The 18,194-nt window shown below is 53.2% G+C and overlaps 2 protein-coding genes and 1 long non-coding RNA gene across 4 annotated transcripts; 2 read left to right on the top strand and 1 right to left on the bottom strand.

Moving 5' to 3' along the window:
* Positions 1-785: 785 nt before the first annotated feature.
* Positions 786-1,480, top strand: FIMP1 (fertilization-influencing membrane protein 1). Its single transcript, XM_088801432.1, has 3 exons — positions 786-843; positions 1,125-1,283; positions 1,389-1,480. The coding sequence occupies exons 1-3, from the start codon at positions 786-788 to the stop codon at positions 1,478-1,480; spliced, it is 309 nt and encodes a 102-aa protein (XP_088657558.1).
* Positions 1,481-1,774: 294 nt separating this feature from the next.
* On the bottom strand, positions 1,775-8,449 carry TLCD3B (TLC domain containing 3B). The gene is made up of 5 exons (XM_019754766.3): positions 7,582-8,449; positions 6,594-6,677; positions 3,744-3,978; positions 3,195-3,290; positions 1,775-2,888 (listed from the first exon to the last, which is right to left on the bottom strand). Exons 1-5 carry the CDS (start codon positions 7,704-7,706, stop codon positions 2,601-2,603), a joined length of 828 nt encoding a protein of 275 aa, XP_019610325.1. The 5' UTR covers positions 7,707-8,449; the 3' UTR covers positions 1,775-2,600.
* Positions 3,290-18,113, top strand: LOC109459868 (uncharacterized). 2 transcript variants are annotated; one of them, XR_002139448.3, is made up of 4 exons: positions 3,290-3,470; positions 10,435-11,140; positions 11,549-11,616; positions 13,739-18,113. It is a non-coding gene; the product is annotated as an uncharacterized LOC109459868 (long non-coding RNA). The 2 variants fall into 2 exon arrangements; XR_002139447.3 differs by lacking the exon at positions 13,739-18,113 and having other exon boundaries at positions 11,549-11,719.
* The last annotated feature ends 81 nt before the right edge of the window (positions 18,114-18,194 follow it).

Below are 18,194 nucleotides of genomic sequence, written 5' to 3'. Positions count from 1 at the left end.
GGGCCAGAGGGCTTCCTCTGATAACCCCTATACCTGCCATTCCCTGGCAATACTTCCTCCTGAAGCACGTGATGCAACTTGGGGCAAGAGGGCGGTGAAGGGCCAGGAGTTGGGGAGCAGTGTCTTTCTGGGGCAGGTCGAAGGGAAACACTGCTGCCACCTAGTGGGAAAAGCCTGTTATTTCTCCTGTTCCCAGCCCCAGGGTCAGCAGCTGGTCATTGAGAGACCCAGTTTGGGGATAGGGGAGCCCCCGAGGCGCCTGTATTGGGGGCCACAAGGCCAGAGGGAGCCTCAGGGAGGAAAATCCACATCCCTGGGAAGTGTGCTTTGCTCACATCACTTTGCCCGTCTGTGCCTTGGTTCCCTCTTTTGTGTAGTGGAGGCTGGAGGACCGACCTCATAGCATTATAATGCCTGTTAGGCGAGTCAATCTATGTAAAGTACTCGGCTTAGTAATAAGTGCTCAATAAATGCTCCTGTGGTCGATCCAAGGGGTAACGAAAGGTGTTTAACCTTGCCCCCCCCTAAAAATCCCCATACCTTCTATACAAATGCATGTCCTTTAGTGCCACCAAGTTTCTCCTGTTTCTAAATTCTGGGGCTGCCACTGTTCATCCCAAAGGATGAGGCTCTGTGGGTCCCAACCTCTCCCCTTGATTCCAGTGGGGTTGGGGGGAAGGGTCCAGCTCTAGCACCTTCTGTCTCCCTTCCTCTCAGTGTGGGATCAGAATGGCTCGAGGCTGTGACATCACAGAGCTCCCATCTGTCACAGGCGTGGAGGGGTCATGAGGCTGTGGCACTGGGCATGGGTGTGGCTGGTTGGGCTGGGGGCTGTAGAAACAGGTGGGAAGTGGTCCTGGGAGCAGTGGGGAGGCAGAAGCCTTGGGGGGAAGGTTCCCTTAGGGGCCCAGAGGCCAAGCCTCTGCCTTTCTCTTTGCTGTCTGCACTTCTCTCCCATCCTCCCCGTCCAGATGGGCCTTCTCGTGGAGAGCTCAGCTGACCTCTGAGAAGTTCCTGGAACAATTTCAAGCCCCTTTACAGCCACACTAAGGCTGTGTGGCGTCTTGGGGTGGGAGGCAGGGGTCTGCTTGGCCCTTGTCGTAGACTCTGTTCTGGGTCCCCAGCACCCGGCCCGGAGAGTGCCAAGTCCTTGGCCCTGGGGGCAGAGTCTCCACGCTTCATAGACAGATCTGACTTCTTTGATTACTCAGATTCAGACCAAGCCAGGCTCCTGGCCGTGGCACAGTTTATTGGAGAGAAACCTGTCATCTTTGTTAACTCAGGTATGAACCAGCTTAAGAAGGGGGCCTCCTCCTTGCCAGGGCCTGGAGGAGAGCAGCCCCAGGAGACCAGTCCAGGGTCCCCATTTCCGCTTCCTTGTCTGGCAGGTTCCAACCCTGGGCTCTTCCACCACATCCTGGTGGGTGCTCTGGTGGTGGCCTTCTTCTTCCTCCTTTTCCAGTTCTGCACACACATGTAAGGCCTGTCCCCTCGCCCCTTGCCTTGGGAGAGGCTGAAGGACCCAGTGGTGGCCTCCCACCTCTGATTTCCATACCCCATAGGAGCTGCCAGAAAGGGGCCTAAAGAGCCAGACAAGGGCCGTGGAAGCCACCCTGAGTGTCCAGACCCACCCTCGTCTCCTGCTGATGAATAAAAGTGCTTCCTTTTCTCGTCCCTGACTGCTCAGTGACCTGCCAGGAGACGCTGCTCCGTGCTGTGGTGGCGCATGCTTTCCATCCCCAGCCCCAAAGAACTGGGCTAGCAGGGCCTTGGCGGCGTTCAGGCAGGCTGTCTTTATTAGCGGTCTGTAAAGCACCTCCCAGGGCCCCCGACCCCAGACTGGAGGAAGCCTTGAGAGGTCTGTAGCACCAGGGACATGCCAGGGCCCGAGGGCGAGGTGTGCAGCCTAATGGGGAAGGGACTGGGTGCCGCCCCACCTGCCCCACCGGGAATTGCTCAGCACTGGGAACGCTGGGGGATAGCAGCCACCTCCCTCCCCCCACCCCAACAATCCAGTGTGAATTTGGGTGAATAAATAAGTAAGATTCCTCAGGCTGGCTCCCCCTGGAGAGAAGCTGCGGGGGCAACCAGCATTGAGGGAGGCCCACCCGGTGAGTTAGGGTGTCCCCTCCCTCCCAGATGTGAGGAGCTGAGAGGAGTTTGCAGCAGGGGGACTAGGACGGCCTTGGCAGCAGGGCCTCCACCACATTCTTTGACTCCTGGTCCCCTGGAGTCTCCGCCAGCCTCCCCACAGCCCTCAAGCCCTAAGCGGATGAAAAATGGTTCCCCTTCCTCTGCCCCTCACTCTCCAGGGCCCCGCGGTTGTGATAGAAGAAGGGGGTATACAGGAAGGGGTTCGCTACACTCGGCTCCGCCGGCCGGCCGTGGAGAGAAGAGGTCCCCTATCCCTGACTCCCACTTCGCCTGGTCCCTGCCCCTCAGCGCCAGCGGGGATCTGTCCCCACCCCTTCGGAGTCCATCTGTCAGTCCTGGGGCTGTCAAGGCCAGAGGCCCCTGGCTCCCAACCCCCACACGACAGCCCCAGAGCCCTGTACCTGCGGGGATAGGGAGGAGGGTGGGGAGGGTCCCCGGGCCCCCCCTCAGTCCTGGGTCTCAGAGGGAGAGGGCGGCGGGGAGCTCCGGGGCCGGAAGAGGCGGCAGGCCCCGCGGCAGATGAGAAAGAACCAGTAGAGCTGGGGGGCGAGCAGCAGCGCGGCGCCCAGGTTGACGTGGGCCGGGATGGCGAGGGGCACGGCGAGCAGCGGCAGGCCGGCGTGCCGCCCGTAGGCCCAGTACAGGTAGGGGAAGAGCAGCACCCGGCAGCAGAGGAAGCTGAGCAGCATCAGGGCCCCGTTCACCTTGTGAAGCAGCGTATGTTGCTGCTTGTACTGCGGCGGGGGCAGGGGAGAGGGAGGGGGAGGGGGTGAGAGGCGGTGGGTCATGCCCCGCCCACTGACCACGCCCCCGCCCAGGCCCCGCCTCCTCCGCCCGCCCGTGTCCCCGCCTTCCCTTCCCCTCTCTGGACAGGGGCCTGGCTAACGGCCCCAGAACTCGCCTCCCCTCTACCCCAGCCTATAATCACTCCCAGATCTGACACTTCACCTGTGCTTTAAAGAATCCCTGAAGGTCCTTGAAGGTGCCTGCCCTTCCCGTGCCCTCCCGGCAGGCTCATATACCCTCAGGTGCCCTCTCACCTGGATGAGGATCTTGCCAAGGCAGACGAAGGGCGTGCTGACCTCTGCCATCAACAAGCAGCCTAGAAAGAAATCTCCCTTGCCCTGACGCCACACCTGAGAGGAGAGGGAGGAAACAGCCCCGGCCTCAGCCTGGATTCCCCGGCTGCACCTGCTCTCTCTCTTGCTCTCCCGTGGGTCACTTTTGGGGATACTGAACTCTGAAAGTCGGAACGTGACACAGTAGCAAAGCAGCTGGGAGCATCACTTCACTGTGTCCCTCCAACAATCCCGCAGGTAAGATGGACGCCGTATGTTACATGTGAGGAAGCTGAGGCTCAGAGACGCGCAACAGCAGCCCTAAAGCGCCGCCTGGGGGGTGGCCCTGCCAGGCCAGGCTGACCCACCGCCCTCTGGCTGTCTGGGCTGGTCCGGTGCTCAGTGAACCCTCCGCGGGGCCCGTCCACCCTGAGCCTGCCCTACTGCTGGGACCTGGACCCGGGGCTCCCCGCGCTCCTCCGTGCTGGCATGAGCAGGACAGGGGGCCCTGGCTGGCAGCCGCGGACTCACCACAGACAGCGGGAAGCACACGAGCACCATGGCGGCGTGGTGCAGCACCATCAGGAACTCCTTTTGTAGGTAGCCTCGCGCCACAGCCCAGATGCCGCCCGGGGCGCGGGCCCCCCCTTCGTCTCCTCCGTGCCCCTTGACCTGGTGCTTGTGCCAGTGACAGAGAAACATGGCGTAGATGTCGTAGATGAAGTAGGGCACTGCGAATTGCGTGTAGGCGGAGGAAAGCCAGTGTCTGTGGGGCAGAAAGAGGGGTTGGTCAGGGGGCCGGAGATGGACGGAGCAGCGGTCCCGGGCCGGGGTCGGTGCTGGACGCAGCACGTGAGTCAGATCGCAGCTGACACTCACAACCACCCTGAGAGGGGAGTGACTCTAGAGCTACATGACGGGACCCCAGGTCAAACTTGCCCAAAGTCATGTGGTCACACAGCTGGTAAGGGGTAGGGATGGGATTCAAGCCCCACCCATTTTTCATATTCATTCATTCCCCCTCCCTCCCTCTGTGCAATATGGTAGGAGAAAAAGGAAGAGAAAGAGATCAAAAGACAGCACAAACCAAAGGGCAGAGATAGAGTGAGAAACAAGCTCAAGCAAGGGATGAGACAGCTGAGGTTAGGACAAACAGCAGGAGAGCTCAGAGTGATGGGGAGAGACCTTACTGGCTGACATTGATTAGTTATTACATGTAGGCACTGTTCTAATAGTCTAAAATCTTTTACGTGCATAAATTTATTTACTCGCCCACAAAAACCCTATAAAACATAGGTACAGTTATCACCCCCATTTTACAGATGAGGAAACTGCGACTCTAGGTAATCTAGATAAGGAATAAACATGTGAAGTCTGTCTCCACAGCCCTCACTCTCAGCCCCACTGCGCCCCCCTGGAAGAGTCAAGACAAGTGTCAGAGAACAGGCCCCGTTGGGGAGTTAGTTGGTCATGCTGTCGGTGCTGCTTGTTCTGCCTGAATGTGGCCCAATCGCTCATTTTTTTCAGGTACAGCCAAACATTAAGGAGAAAGCGCTGAGTACAAGGAGCCAAGAGCAGAGCAAGTTCTATGTACTCTGAGAGTAAACAAAAATGAAAAGTGCATGAATATGCAATATTGCATTTTCTGCTCGAGTCAGCACATTGAGTGAGCCCTTTCTCTTAAATCCTACAGTCCTGTGACAGGTCTGGGGGGTGGGGAGGGTCAAAGAGGCAGGCCCAAGGGAACTCACCCAGCAAGGTAGAGGGACAAAAGCAAAGTCAGTCAGGAAGTGACACAGAAAAAAAGCTGCGACCAAATGTGAGTCGCTGCTAAAGGAGAAGTGAGAGAGACCTGGGGGGAGGCCAGGAAGTAAGCTGGGGGTAGACCAGGGTGAGCTGGAAGGAGAAGGAAGGCTGGCCCGAACTAACCGGGAGAGGCAGCCCACGCTAGCGGGGTGATTTCAGGAGAAGAGCAGCTGAGACCTGTGCCGGCGCCTGTGACCAGGAGGGGGAGACAGAGGACAGAGAGCAGGGGCCCAGGTCAGAGACAGAGGGCAGGAAAGTGGAAAGGGGTCCAAAGGCCCCAGAGAAGTTAGAGCAGGAATGTCCGGAGAGCTGGCCAACAGCAGACCTGGTAGGAGGTGGGACTGCTGGCTCATAAGGGTCCAGGACCACCCACCAGGACTTGGGCTGCGATGCAAAAGGTTAAAACCAGACCCACCCTCTGAGCAATGAGGTGTTCAGAAGTAGGAACAGCTGTTGCCCCTAGATTAACCCTGAGCCTCCTCCCCCACCTGAGGATTAAAAGGGGGAGGGACAAGAACAGAGCTGGAGCGGGGTGGGAACATGAGTTGGAAGGTGACCTCTGTAAGAAGGCGAGAGGAGGAAATGTGTGGGGATCCAGGCTCATTTGGGACCCAGGGGCAGGGAAGAGGGGGAGCAGGCAAGAGGAAGCCAAGTTATGGGAGCGGAGTCTGAAGACAGAGTTAAGTAGCCACTGTGTGAACCAGAGCTGTTCTAGGCATTGGACACACACAACTCACTTCCTCCTCGCAGCTGCCCTTCCAGGCAGGTGTGGCCCTCAATCCACAGATAAGGGAGCTCATCTGCAGGGAAAGAGGGGGTGCCTCTAGGTCAGGCTCATCCAGACAATGTCCCTGGGGCTCAACAGCCCCCAGAGAAGGGGAGCAGGGCCAGCAGTTAAGTGTGGGGTGTTATCCGCACCCTTAAAGGGAACTCTGCTGCAGCCCACGGGTCACCTAGAGCTGTCCCGTCAGCACCACGGACAGGGCCCCTCTCCTTCCTCCTCCTGCCCCACCTCTCAGGCCTGGCTTTTTTTGGCAAGCGCCAGGCACTGCAGCAGCTGCCAGTGCCAAATTTTGGCCTACACACACACACACACACACACACCATTAGTAGCTAGTAGCCTTGTTTGTGTCATCTCTGTACTCTCATCTCCCTGGTGCCTGAGGCTGGGTCTGGACTCCCAGATTCCGGGAGGAGGTGAGCTGTGGGCTCAGCATGAGGAGGAGGGCACCCAGGTACGGGTTGGAAATGGGGTCTGAGGGGTGTAAGGGTGGGAGGAGGGAAAGGAGGAAACCACACTCAGAGCCTGACATGAGACAAGAGGCCAGGAAGCCAGGAGCTGCTTTGAGAACCCTCTTTGAGCCCCACTCCCGCTCCTGCTGGTTCTGACCTTTAAGGGCAGGACACGGATAAATTTATTCCTGGGTGTTGAGTTGCAGCTATTGCAGTTAACTTTCTCAGGCCCAAGTGAAGGCAGGGCTTGGGGACCACTGAAGGAGTCCGTGGGAGATCTCAGGGGTCACACATACACACAAGCTGCTGGAACTTGGGCAAAGGTGATTCCGTGGCACTTACTGGTCATCGATGATGTGTTTGCAGGAGGTGGAGACGATGTAGCCAGCTGTGGAGGCCATGACAGCTTGGACAGAAGACACTAGCCTAGGGAGGGAGAGGGAACAGTGGCGGAGAGAGGAGACACACCCCTTGGTTTCTCCTCTTTCCTGTCGGTTCCCATGCTCTGGATTCGGTCACCTCTCAGGCCACTCCCTGCCCATCTTTTCCCAAGTCTGCCTTGCCTGGGGCTCACCCCACCACCTCGGGCTCCAGGGCTTGCCCAGCTGCCACTCCTCAGTTTGCCCCACTCCTCGCTGCCAACTTCCTTCTCTCAGTTGTGGCCACTGAGGCGCCTTGCTCTCTGTCTTCCTGAGGTGAGACCAGGATGACAATGTGTGGCTGATAACAACGCCCCTTCCTGGGGAGGCCAGGGAGGGGACAGCATGGGGTGGCAAGGGGAAGCCCTGCGCCTGTTCTTGCACCCCTCAGCCACCCAATCATCATGCTGGCCATCAACTAGCCCCTCCGCGACCCCAAGTTCCTCCTGGCCACTTTCACCACTGTCCCCATAACTGCCACCACACTCCCCTCCCCAACTCTGGCCCTTATCCCAGGGTGGTACAGAGTTCTACCTTTCACTCCTCTGTCCCTGTCCCCCCCAAACATATGCCCTGAATAAGACACAGCTCTCTGCCCTTTGCCTTGTTCCCTGATATCTTATAAGAATGTTTCAGTCCCATGCTGGCCCTGTTTTGCAGGGTGGTAGGGTGAATGGGGAAAGGAAAGGAAAGCAGTCTGCATACAAGTAGACCAGATGGCTGGGTTTGGATGAGGTCTCCTGGGGGAGAGTAAGGCAGCCAGGAGAGAAGGAAGCTTGGAGGTAAAGCCCACTGACCTTTCAGGAGCCCCCAAGCCCCACTGGACCAAGGGCCAAAGAAGGGCTGGGTCCCATCTGTCCCCATAAAGACTGAAAAGGGGAGAGGGGCTGAGGGGAAAGGATGCAGTTTACCTGGCTGAGACAATGACCGCGTCGGCCTCCTCCCAGCGCAGCTGGGGCAGCCGCTGGAGCGTGTTCTTGGAGAGGAGGAAGAGTCCGGGGAACACCACCCCCCCAGCCATCATTGGGGTCAGCATGGTGGCTCAGACCTCAGGCAGGGAGAGGAGCCGCCGTGAAGGGCCAGGAAGGCCGAGGTGAAGGGAGTTAGAGGTGGAGAAAAGACGCAAAGCCAGAGAAGGGGAGAGAAAAAGAGAAAGGGGCACAAAAGGGACAGGGCGGGAAGGGAGGGGGCAGGGGAGTCAGACCACAGGAAGGGGGAAAGGGAGTTAGATGAGCCGGGGAAAGGGGAGAGACCAGGGAGAGGGAGGATCCGAGAAAGGGAGAAGGAGAAAGCCAGCCAGAGGGAGGGAGAGAGATTAGGAGGGGAGGACTTAGGAGAGGACAGAGAGGGAGAGGGTTCAGGAGGAGGAGGATGCAGATGGGGGAGGAGAGGCAGACGAGGCAGGTGGGGGGGGCTTACGTGGAGAGGCTGGGAGGGCCCAAGGAGGCGGGGTGGGGGGTGGGGGTGGGGCTGTGGTGCTAGCCCTGAGAGGGAGGGAGGGAGGGCGGGAGGGGCGCGAGGCAGAGGAGTGGCCGGCAAGTGGTCAGCGGTCGGCAGTGCTCTCCCGCCTCTGGCTGCTGCCACAGTCCCCGCTGCCCAGTACAAACGCTGCATGGGGCGTTATAGAGAGTTTGTGCCCAGCCCCCTGCCCCCTCGGTGGGGAGGGGGGAGGGGGAGGGGGAGTCACCAGCTTGAGGAGGGCGGGGGAGGGGTGGGGAAAGGATGGCACCGACCAGACACCGGGAAACCGGACCTGCAGCGGCGGCGTCTCCCCATGCAGCTCTGAGCCACAGCCGCGGCTGCGACAGCGATGGGGGGAGCAGAGAAAGAGGGAGGGGGAGGCCCTTAAAGAGACAGCAGCTGCGGTGGGGGGGGGGCTACTGGGGCCAAGGGCCAAGGGAGGGGAGGGTCTCCTCTTGGAAGGAAGGTGGCCCAGGGCTCCTTGGCCCGCGGGGAGGAAAGCCTGAGCCCCCAGATGGGCCTGAGCCTGTTTCTCACCAGCGTTTTTGCCAATGCCTGCCACTTCCTCCTGTGCCAGTGTCTCCCGGCACATGTCCTTCACGGGCCTACTGGGGGTCCCAGCTTAGGGGTGCCCCCTCCAGCAGGCACGAAAGGATTCCCTGGAGGAGACAGCAGGAGGAGGCAGTGCATCTTGCTGTCTCCGAAGCATGAGTTTAAGGAATGGATGGGAATAAAAACACCCCAACACACTGTCCTCCAGGCTCGGAGACCCCGGGGCCTTCATGGGGGCCGGGGGGAGGAAACTCTCCAGGTGAAACATACGGGGTGCCTCTAGGTCCTGACTCTGCCGCGCACTGTCCCATGGTCTCGTCTCACTGTTGTATCATCAGTGAGTTAACAGCACTTGTCCCCCTTTTTATAGGTCGAGAAATGGTCCCCAGGCCTTCTGACCCTCCCCAAGGACATATAGTTGAGAAGAGGCAGGAACCCTCTTCCACGAGGTGTCTGAGTGGCTGCAGCGTTTGAAGAGGGTGGGGAAATGCGGCCTCCTCTCAGAAAACCCCCCTCGAGCCCCTGGGATGCTCCCGCCCCTGTCCCGCTGCTGTCAGGTCTCCCTGAAGCTCCAGCCCCTCTTTTGCTCCGGGCTCCCCTTCCTCTGCGACTTCACAGAACAGCGTAGTTTCCGAGTGGGAAAGGACCCGGGCATTGACGGGTTCAAGCCCCTCATTTATCCATAAGGAAACCGAGGCCCAGGGACTCGGCCAGGATCACACAGCAGGTCAGAAGTCCAGCCAGAACCACACTGGCCCCTGCCTTGGCGCTGCTGCTCACGCTTTTGTGCGGCCTTCCTGTTCTGAACCCAACAATCCTGTGGACCTGTGGGACCTGCTACCCAAACCTGTGGTTTCCAGGCCTGCCCCAAAATACGCCGCAAGAGGCAGCCCTACAACTTGTCTTAGCCTGGCCAAAGCGCCTTACTCCGTCTCCTCCCCAAGAAAAGTCAAAGGGCTGGGATTCGCAATTGCGCACTGCCCTCTAGTGGCAGGATGCGGGAACAGCCTCTGAGTGGTCTCGTCTTGGACAGACCGAGGAAGGGACAATTTTAGAGTTAATGGTGGACTTAGCTTCCTGACCTCAGGAGGAACCTTGGCGGGGTGGGGGTTGGGGGTGGGAAGGGACCCAATTTCCTGTGTATTTACTACATGCTGGGCACGGGGCAAGATGATTTATATTCATTCTTATTTAATCTTCCCAGGTGGTAGTACCCCTGTTTTACAGACAAGAAACAGGCTTAGAGATTTAAAAAAAACAAAAGACAAAACACTTGCCCAAGATAACACAGCATGAGTATTAGCAAAGCTGGATTTCAAACCTATGTTTGCACAACTCTAAAGAGGAGCGAAGCTACAAAAAGGCACAGAGTTGGGGGGAGGGTGGACGATGGCAGCCGTGGTGACTGCCCAGCAGAGGACCGTCAGGGAGTTGTGGCTTCACTTGGGATGATGTGGGTGAAAGGAGGCAGTTTTCTGTCTTCCAGAAACTCACCCACACACCCAGGGAAATTCTGCCCTTCTGCCCTCTCCCTCACCTACCTAAGTTTTGATGATAGCTGACACGTGTAGTAAGCTTTGTCAAATAAGTCAGAAATTGGCAGCACAGGGACCCAATCCAGCTTGCAAACATGTTTTCGTTGATCAGTATGGTGTTGCCAGTATACTATTTCTTTAAATTCTAAGTTATTTGTCAGTGTTTGAAAATTAGGAGATTTCACCTAATAGCGCAACTTTTTTTTTTTTTTTAAGGACAGTGTAGCTCACAGTGGTCCATGCGGGGATCGAACCGGCAACCTTGGCGTTATTAGCACCACACTCTAACCAACTGAGCTCATGGGTCACCCCAAACCTCAACTTCTTTTAAGAAAGAACCAGAAGATCAGACAACATTGGGCCTACATTCTAACTCCGTAATGTCTGGCTACAGTTGAGCAGCTGCTGCCCCCATTGAATGGGGTGAACAAACACCAGTTCTGCAACTCACGAAGTCCCCACCAAGCCCCCATGCCTCCGGTGACTTGCAGGAGTTTGCAAACGTACTTTATAAATGTGAATTCCCAGACTCTCACATCTCCATGAAGAATGCCACGTGGGTATTCTTATTAAGACCACTTACAAATGAAGTCTCCAAAATTCAGAGATGCTAAATGACTTGCAAAAGATGCCATAACCGGTGTTGACTTTTGAATCTCCCCGTCCCCACCACCACCACCATGCTGTGTCTGCTCTTACCACTATTTTTCTTGAAAGTAAGAAGTCAGCTCCATCAGCCCTGGCCCCAGGAAAGATGCCCTCACCCCGTCCTCTTACTTGGATGCCACCAAAACAGCCTCCGGTCTCTCCATCCTCAGGGCAGAGTGATTCTGCAGGCACCAGCAGAACAGAGCAAAGATCAACGGGAAGAAGATGCAGCCCAGTACAAAGAGCAGGGTCATTCCTGTCTGGGTGAGAAAAGGTGAGAAAAGACGGCCATGAGAATACCTCAGCATAGTGTTCCTCAGACGCAGAGACCCCCTTCACCCCAATAGCTCAGTGACCCATGGGATCCATCCACCTGTAACGATCAAAAGATACCAGGCATAGCTTTTCCCTAATCTCTTTGGGATCCTTACCATACTTTAAATATTCCTTGTCCGGGGTAGCTAGGCATCCGATTTTTTGTTATCAACCCAATTCCAAAAATTTTGTTTTTCCTCCAACCCCTGATACTGGTCTACACCTCCCCGCCCACCTCACACCTTAAAATTCCTTCTTTCTGCTTCCACCCTGCTGCTGTGCCTGCTCTTCCAAACTCCACCCCACCCCATCCTCTACAACCCCACCACCCAAAGCTCTTCATGGCACCTCTCCCTTCTTCTCCTAGGTCCTCACCTCTGAGGTGCAAGCGGAAGCTAGAGAGGGAGGCTGGTTCTCATCAGCATCCAGAACTCGGTAAAAGGGGATGGGGGTGGTGTTCAAATTGTAAAAATATTTGAAATTTAAAAGTAATATTTCTTTTAAAAGAAAGGACAAAAATAAAGCATTATCCCATTTATGCTGGTAGCACCAAGGTTGCTGGTTCTATCCCCGCATGGGCCACTGTGAGCTGCGCCCTCCTTTAAAAAAAAAAAAAAAATTATATATATATATATATATATATATATATATATATATATATATATATCCCCTGAAAACATATATTTGCATATGTTATTTTGTCAGGAAAAGCCTCACCTCCTGTCCACTCCAGGGAGGGGAGGAGTGGGGAGGGCCCAGGAGGGATGTAGGGAGTTGGAGCCTGCCATCCTGCACTCTTTAAGTGTCTTTGACAGGAAGTCCTGAGGATACAAGTAAGGTGTCAAACTGCAAAGGCACAAGGCCTAGACTGCTCTGCAGAGATAGTTGGGAAGGGCGGGAACATCACCCTTCCATTGGTGGACTGGCGGCAGGTTTGGATTATGCCATCCTCCCATTGGCCCACCTCTTGACAAGGGTGCCCTATCATATGCTTCCTGGCAGAGGGGCATGCTCTGGCGGGGGACCTTCCAGTGCAGAATTGGCCAATTAGAATTTGTTGAAGGCTTGATGGACAGCATTTCAGGGGCGGAGCTGAAAGAGGGGAAAGGAAGAGGAGGGAGGAGAAAAATAAGAACAGTGTAAGTAGTTGTTGCTTTAAAAGGCAGTGTAGGGTAATAGCTTAGGCGGCAGTTTCCAGGGTGGGACCATCTGGGCTTCAAATTCAGACTCTGCAGATAATAAAAGAAACATTCTGTATGGCTCCATTTGGATGAAGTTCAAAACAGGCAAACTATCTTCAGTGAAAAATCAAAACAGCATTTAAGTTGGAGGAAGGTATTGCCTGAGAGGAGACCCTAGGGAGCCTTCTGAGCCTAATATAAAGAAATGCCCTTTTATTGATCATGGATGTATGGATACGTAAATGTTCTCAAGACATACTCTTAAAATATATGCATTTTATTTAAAGTCAGGTAGGATTTTTTTCAATGCTAAAGAAGTGTAACTTCTCCCATTCCCTGAATGATGGTATGCCAATCTCTATCGGCCTCAATTCTTCATCTATGAAGTTGGAGAAATAATAACATTAAATGCTCCTTATATAGCATTTGCTGTGGGCCAGACCCTGCTCTGAGAGCTTCAAAACATTAAGTCATTTCCTCAAAACACCATTGTGGGTAAAGATTATTATTGTATCCATTTTACAGATGAGAAAACAGAGGCATGGAGAGGTTTGGTAATTTGTCCATGGTTACAGAGTCAGAAAGTGAATGAGGTAGGATTTTTTGCCCATCATTTTTCCCCATCCCACCAATACTAGAGAATGTGTTGGTTTCTATAATATTAAACAGATATAGAAAACTCATAAATTCATTTTCCTAAAGGACTGAAAGGTTAAAAAAATAAAATAAAAAAAGGGAAACAAAACATCATTGAATACACATGTCAGTCACATTTTCAGAGCTTATTTCTGTTAATAGTTCTTGCTTCCTTAGCTATTCCATTCCTCCCTCCCCCCATAGGACTCTGAAAATTAAATTAAAGGTTGTAATAAGATTGTTGAAGATGAGGCCTCTAGTTGCCTAACCAGTATCTGTTCTCACTGTCTTCCTTATTTTGTTGGGGACTGAAATGTGCCTATTTAAAAAACAAACTATATTTCCCAGCCTCCCTTGCTGTTAGAGGTCTGGCCAATATGATGTAAGCAGAAGTCATTATGTGGGGTGCTGAGGCAAAGCTCCTTTTTGAAAGGGAGTCAATGCTGTCACAAAGAAATATAGATGTGCTTAAATATAGGAAAAGATACTGAACTGAGGTTTGAAACCAGGCATTCTGTCTGGTGTCTGCCCTGTTACCTTCCCAGCTCCTGTGGAGGCTCATTTCAAGGATTAAACTGAGATAATGTGCACAGACTAGTTTGCACAGGGTTCTCAGCCTGTTAGGTATTATTGTTGTGAGCACCTGCAGTAGAGAAGGTACTAAAATGCTAATACACTTCATATACATTCTCTTGTTTGAGGAGCACTGCAATCTTATGACTAATCTTTCCATTATACAGTTGAGAAAACTGAGGCTCAGAGAAGTGAGACGACTTGCCCAAGATCGCATAGGAAAAGGCAGCGTAGGACTCCGATTGTGTCAACCAACCTACTGCTGCCTTCTGAGTTGGGAGAAGAAAGGAGAGGAAGAAAGGGAGAAACAGAGGAAGGAATGAAAAGGGGCAGCGGGAGTGGGAGACTGTCCCTGTCTGGTGCCGAGGGCGTCATTTTCCTCTGTGCCCCTGGCTTACCCTGGAATATAGGAGGAGGAGGGACAGAGGCTGGGAAAGGGCAGGACCCAGTTTCCTTGGAATCTGGACTCTCTCCTACATTTCCTTCCTTCGTTACCAGTTTTGTCCACCAGTCCAGTCCTACGCGGTCTTGTCTGAGAGAGAAAGGATCAGGGGAGAAAAAGAAAAGTAGTTGTTTAGAGCGATGGCTTTCAAGGTTTTCTCACAGTGACTCCCAAGGGGTACATTTTGTGTCCTGACTCAGCAGGTGCACCCACATTTTCACACACGAGTTACTGACCTTTCTGTGCAGTGCATTGTGGCATTTTCTGTATCACTCTTTTCTCCCCAAATCCATGAAGCCACGTTCACAACTCATTGTGGGTAACAAACCAAGTTGGAAAAAAACCTTGGTTTAGAGCAGCGTTTCTCAACATTTTTTTTTTTCATTATTGCTCTCCTAAGGAAACTTTTTTAGACATTCTGTTTCCTAATCCCCATTCCTCGTGAAATTTTGATGACACAGATATACTGTGCTTGATATATTAAAAAAGTAAGATTTTTTTTGCTCGCCCCCACCCAAGAACCAATTTTTGCCCCCTTGGGTGCAATAGTATCCCTGTTGAGAATGCATTAGAGACATACTGAGTCATCTTCTGAGCCTTTATATACCATCCCAACACCCAAGGAGATGGTATTAAACCCATTCTGCAGATGAATAAACTAGGACTGAGAGGTTACATGAATTATTGAGGATTGAAATCGCTAGTAAATGGATTGGGAATCCAGAGACCTACCAAGATCCTAGCTTAGCTGCTTAATTATCTTTTCCAAAGCTTTGTTTTCTCACGTGGAAAATAGTGGGATTGATCCAAAGATGTATTCTCTGTTGTGTTGGTTTTTCTCTGTTTGACCTAACAATAGTGAATATTTTATATAGTGCTTCCTAGATGTCACGCACCAATCTATACCCTTTACATATCTTAACCAATGCAATCCTCACAATAACCTATGAGGGAGACGCCATTATGAGTTTCCTTTTACAGATGAGGGAACTGAGGCATACAGACAGGTTGTGTAGCTTGCCCAAAGTCACACAGGTAGTAAGTAGCACAGCTGGGATTTGAACCTAGTAATCTGATTTCCAGAGTACCTGCTTTTAACCATGTACTTTTAAAAAGGAAACTTTTTATCACTGTTGAAACTAGAAAAGCAGTATCACTTGTTGTAAATGGGAGGTGACAAAAAATAAGTAAAATGAAAAAAAAAAACTTGTTCTAACATTCTAGCTAGATACTATCTATTGCCTGCTCCAAAGTGTGTCAGCTGTAGGCCTGCTCTCCGTTAAAAGAAAAAGACAAGATAAGCAAGGATAGAGAGGTGTTAAAGGGCTTTTGGCAGCAAAATGAGACTTTCTCCTGGAATAATCAGAAGTGTTGAAAGAGAGTTGGAAAGAATAGCTTTTGTGTGTGCGTGCGTGCTTTCTTGCTGATCCACGTACCACCTAAAATAATCCCAAAACGGCCTGCCTTCTGCACAGCGCGCTCCCTTGTCCGGGCGTTCTAAGAGTATCGGAATATCCCCCGGGCAAGGGAGACAGGACGGCCAGTTTGGCGCCGGGACGCAGCCCCTCGCTCCACCTGCCAGCGGTAAGCAGGCTGCAGCGTCCGCGTGGAGAGGGGTGCCGTGGGGGTGGCGCAGCCCAAATGCCCATCCAGGCTTGCACTGTGGCAGCCTGTCTTCCCGCCCCAGCCTGGTTCCCCAGGTGGGTCTCTCACCCCAACGCGGGCCTCACACCTATCACACAATTCACCCTGGGCCTGAGGTTTACCGTTTCCTGCTACTTCAGGCTCCTCGGTCCAAATGCTGTCTTGCGCATCTTTTTTACCTGGTGCAGCGCCGCTGGGGCCCGGCAGCGGTGTGCAGGTGTGATATCATCGAAAACTGTGAACAAGTAAACAATAAGCAGCCAGAAGTGGCCTGTTTCCCACATGATACCCAGGGAGGGGTCCAATTCCCCCTCCGTGCTCTGGGGAGAGTCCTGGCCAGCGTGCCAGAGCATCTATTATTTAGCGCTTTAATTGTACCTGTCCCAGGTTAGGTGCTGTTCAAAACAAGTCCAGTCCCACCTTTTAGCTGCACAATAGAAAAAGCCAAGGGGCACAACAGGTGACTTGAAGTCAGAAAATGTAAGGTCCAGGCCCTGTTTTTCTCCCATCGATTGGCTGTGTGACCTTGGTCAGGTATCAGAACCTCTCTGAGCCTTAGTTGTCTACACATAAAGTCCCATTGCCCAGGCTCAAATCCTAGTTCTGTCACTCACTAGCCAAGAGAACTTGTGCAAGTGATTTAAAGCCTCTGAGCCTTAGGGTTCTTATCTACAAAAACGGGGACAAGGACAGTACCTCTACATGAGGCTGCTGGGATGGCTGATGAGATATGTGCAAAGCTCTGCTCTCATGTTAATGTAGTGACTACGCCTTGTAATAGTCATTAAGAGCTGTTGTTGTTGTTACACTTTTTAATGAGCCCTTGTTCTATGCCAGGTATTCTACCTACATTTTCTTTAATCTTCACAATAAGCCCTGACAATTTCTTATGGAATTCCCACTTTCCAGATGAGGAAGACTGAGGCTTAGGGAGCTCCATGGACTTGCCCAAGGTCACACAGACACACAGTGGCAGAACGAAAATAAATCAAGATCTTACCCAGCTCTAAAATTCTTTTTCAACTGGACCGTAATTCTTTATCATCTATAAAATGGAAAAAAAAAATGGTTTCTGCCACTCAGGTCTACTGTCAAGATTAAATAAAGATAAAGTCTGTAGAGAGGCCTCTCGCTGCTGCTTGCTGGAGCTCAGCTCAGCTTAGCTTCTTATTCCCCCAGGGTTATTAGCTAAGCACAAGCCTTTCATTTTCATAATGAGGAGGCTGCGGAACTTCGTCTTGTCTCTGGGAGGCAACATTGTCTAATGTCCACAAGAGGGGCTGAAAGTGAGAGATCAGATCGGAACTGCCTGGATTCCTTTCCCACAGCCAACCCCAGGCCTGTTAAGGCTTTTTTCATCTTCTGGGCTTTCCATCATCTCAGGTCTCCCACCCACCCCGTGACGACTGGGAGTCCATACCCCTTTTCCCAGGGGGCAGTGCCAAACCACATGTGATGATATCTGTCGTCTCTAGCTTTGAACTCTAGGTAGAGGGAGACCTGATAGTAATCCGGCTATTGCGAAGTCAGTGTCTCCCTGCCTCCGACACAGGGTGTGATGTGGGAAGAAGTGGGGCCCTGGAAAAGTGGGGTGTATACATCACTCCTCTTATTGGCTTGCCTTGCGATGAGCAGGCCTGGTGCACTGTCCACTCTCCTGCATAATGTATGAGCCCATGGTAGGAACAAAATACCATCAGTGTTGAGTCTGACCAGTGCAGGCCGTGGACGTGGCTAGAGCCTCGCCAACACTCACGGCTGGGTGTTGGCAGGAGCTGAAGAGGGGAGGGAGTTGGTGTCACCTGAGGCCTTTCCTGGGGCTGGCCTCAACTTGGGCCTTGGGATTCTGCAAAGAAGATAGGGGTAGACAAGAAGACAGCCTCACAAGGCAATCCCGACCCTGCCTTAGAATCAATCAGTGATGGTAACACTGCGGCAGCTAGACTCCTGTGTTCTGAGCTTGAAGCCCCCTCTAAGGGGGCTGCGGGTGGCATTGGAGGTGGCTGGGACCTTCCAGTGTGGTTGAAGGTGAGAGGGGAGATGTGGGACACAGACCGTGGCAATTTCTGTGGCTGTCTCATGGTGAAAGCCACCTCCAGGGGCGGCAGCCGAGGTGAGGTACACCCAGGTGTAGGACGTGGGCCAAAGCAGGTCTATGGCTGCAGTGCTTTCCGGGGAAAATGCAAGCATGTCTGTGTCAAAGCAAAAAGGTCAGGAACGAACGCAGGAGTTCTGAGTACCTTGGCTGCCTGCGAGCCCCAGGACCTAGGGCATCTGGATAACGACACTTCGTGGCTGGAGAGAGTTGGATTCGACTCATTCATAGATCAGTGAGTACTCACTGGAGGCCCCAAGGCCAGGCCCAGGGGTAGGATTTAGGATATGGAGGTGAATCCAACCCAGACCCTTGCAGTCTTATCGGAGAGCCAGGCACTGAAGTGGAGAATTCAGATACTTTGTGGTAAAGGGCCAGAAACGCAGTATGTATAAGGGCCCTGAGGTTGGGGGGCGGGGGGGAGACCTCCCTGAGGCAAAAC

This window comes from Rhinolophus sinicus, chromosome 10 (assembly GCF_057876585.1).
Source record: "Rhinolophus sinicus isolate RSI-liver-muscle chromosome 10, RSI-T2T, whole genome shotgun sequence".
NCBI classification, from domain to species: Eukaryota; Metazoa; Chordata; class Mammalia; order Chiroptera; family Rhinolophidae; genus Rhinolophus; species Rhinolophus sinicus.
Note: the sequence above shows the minus strand (reverse complement) of the source record. Positions and strands in the feature narration are given on the sequence as shown.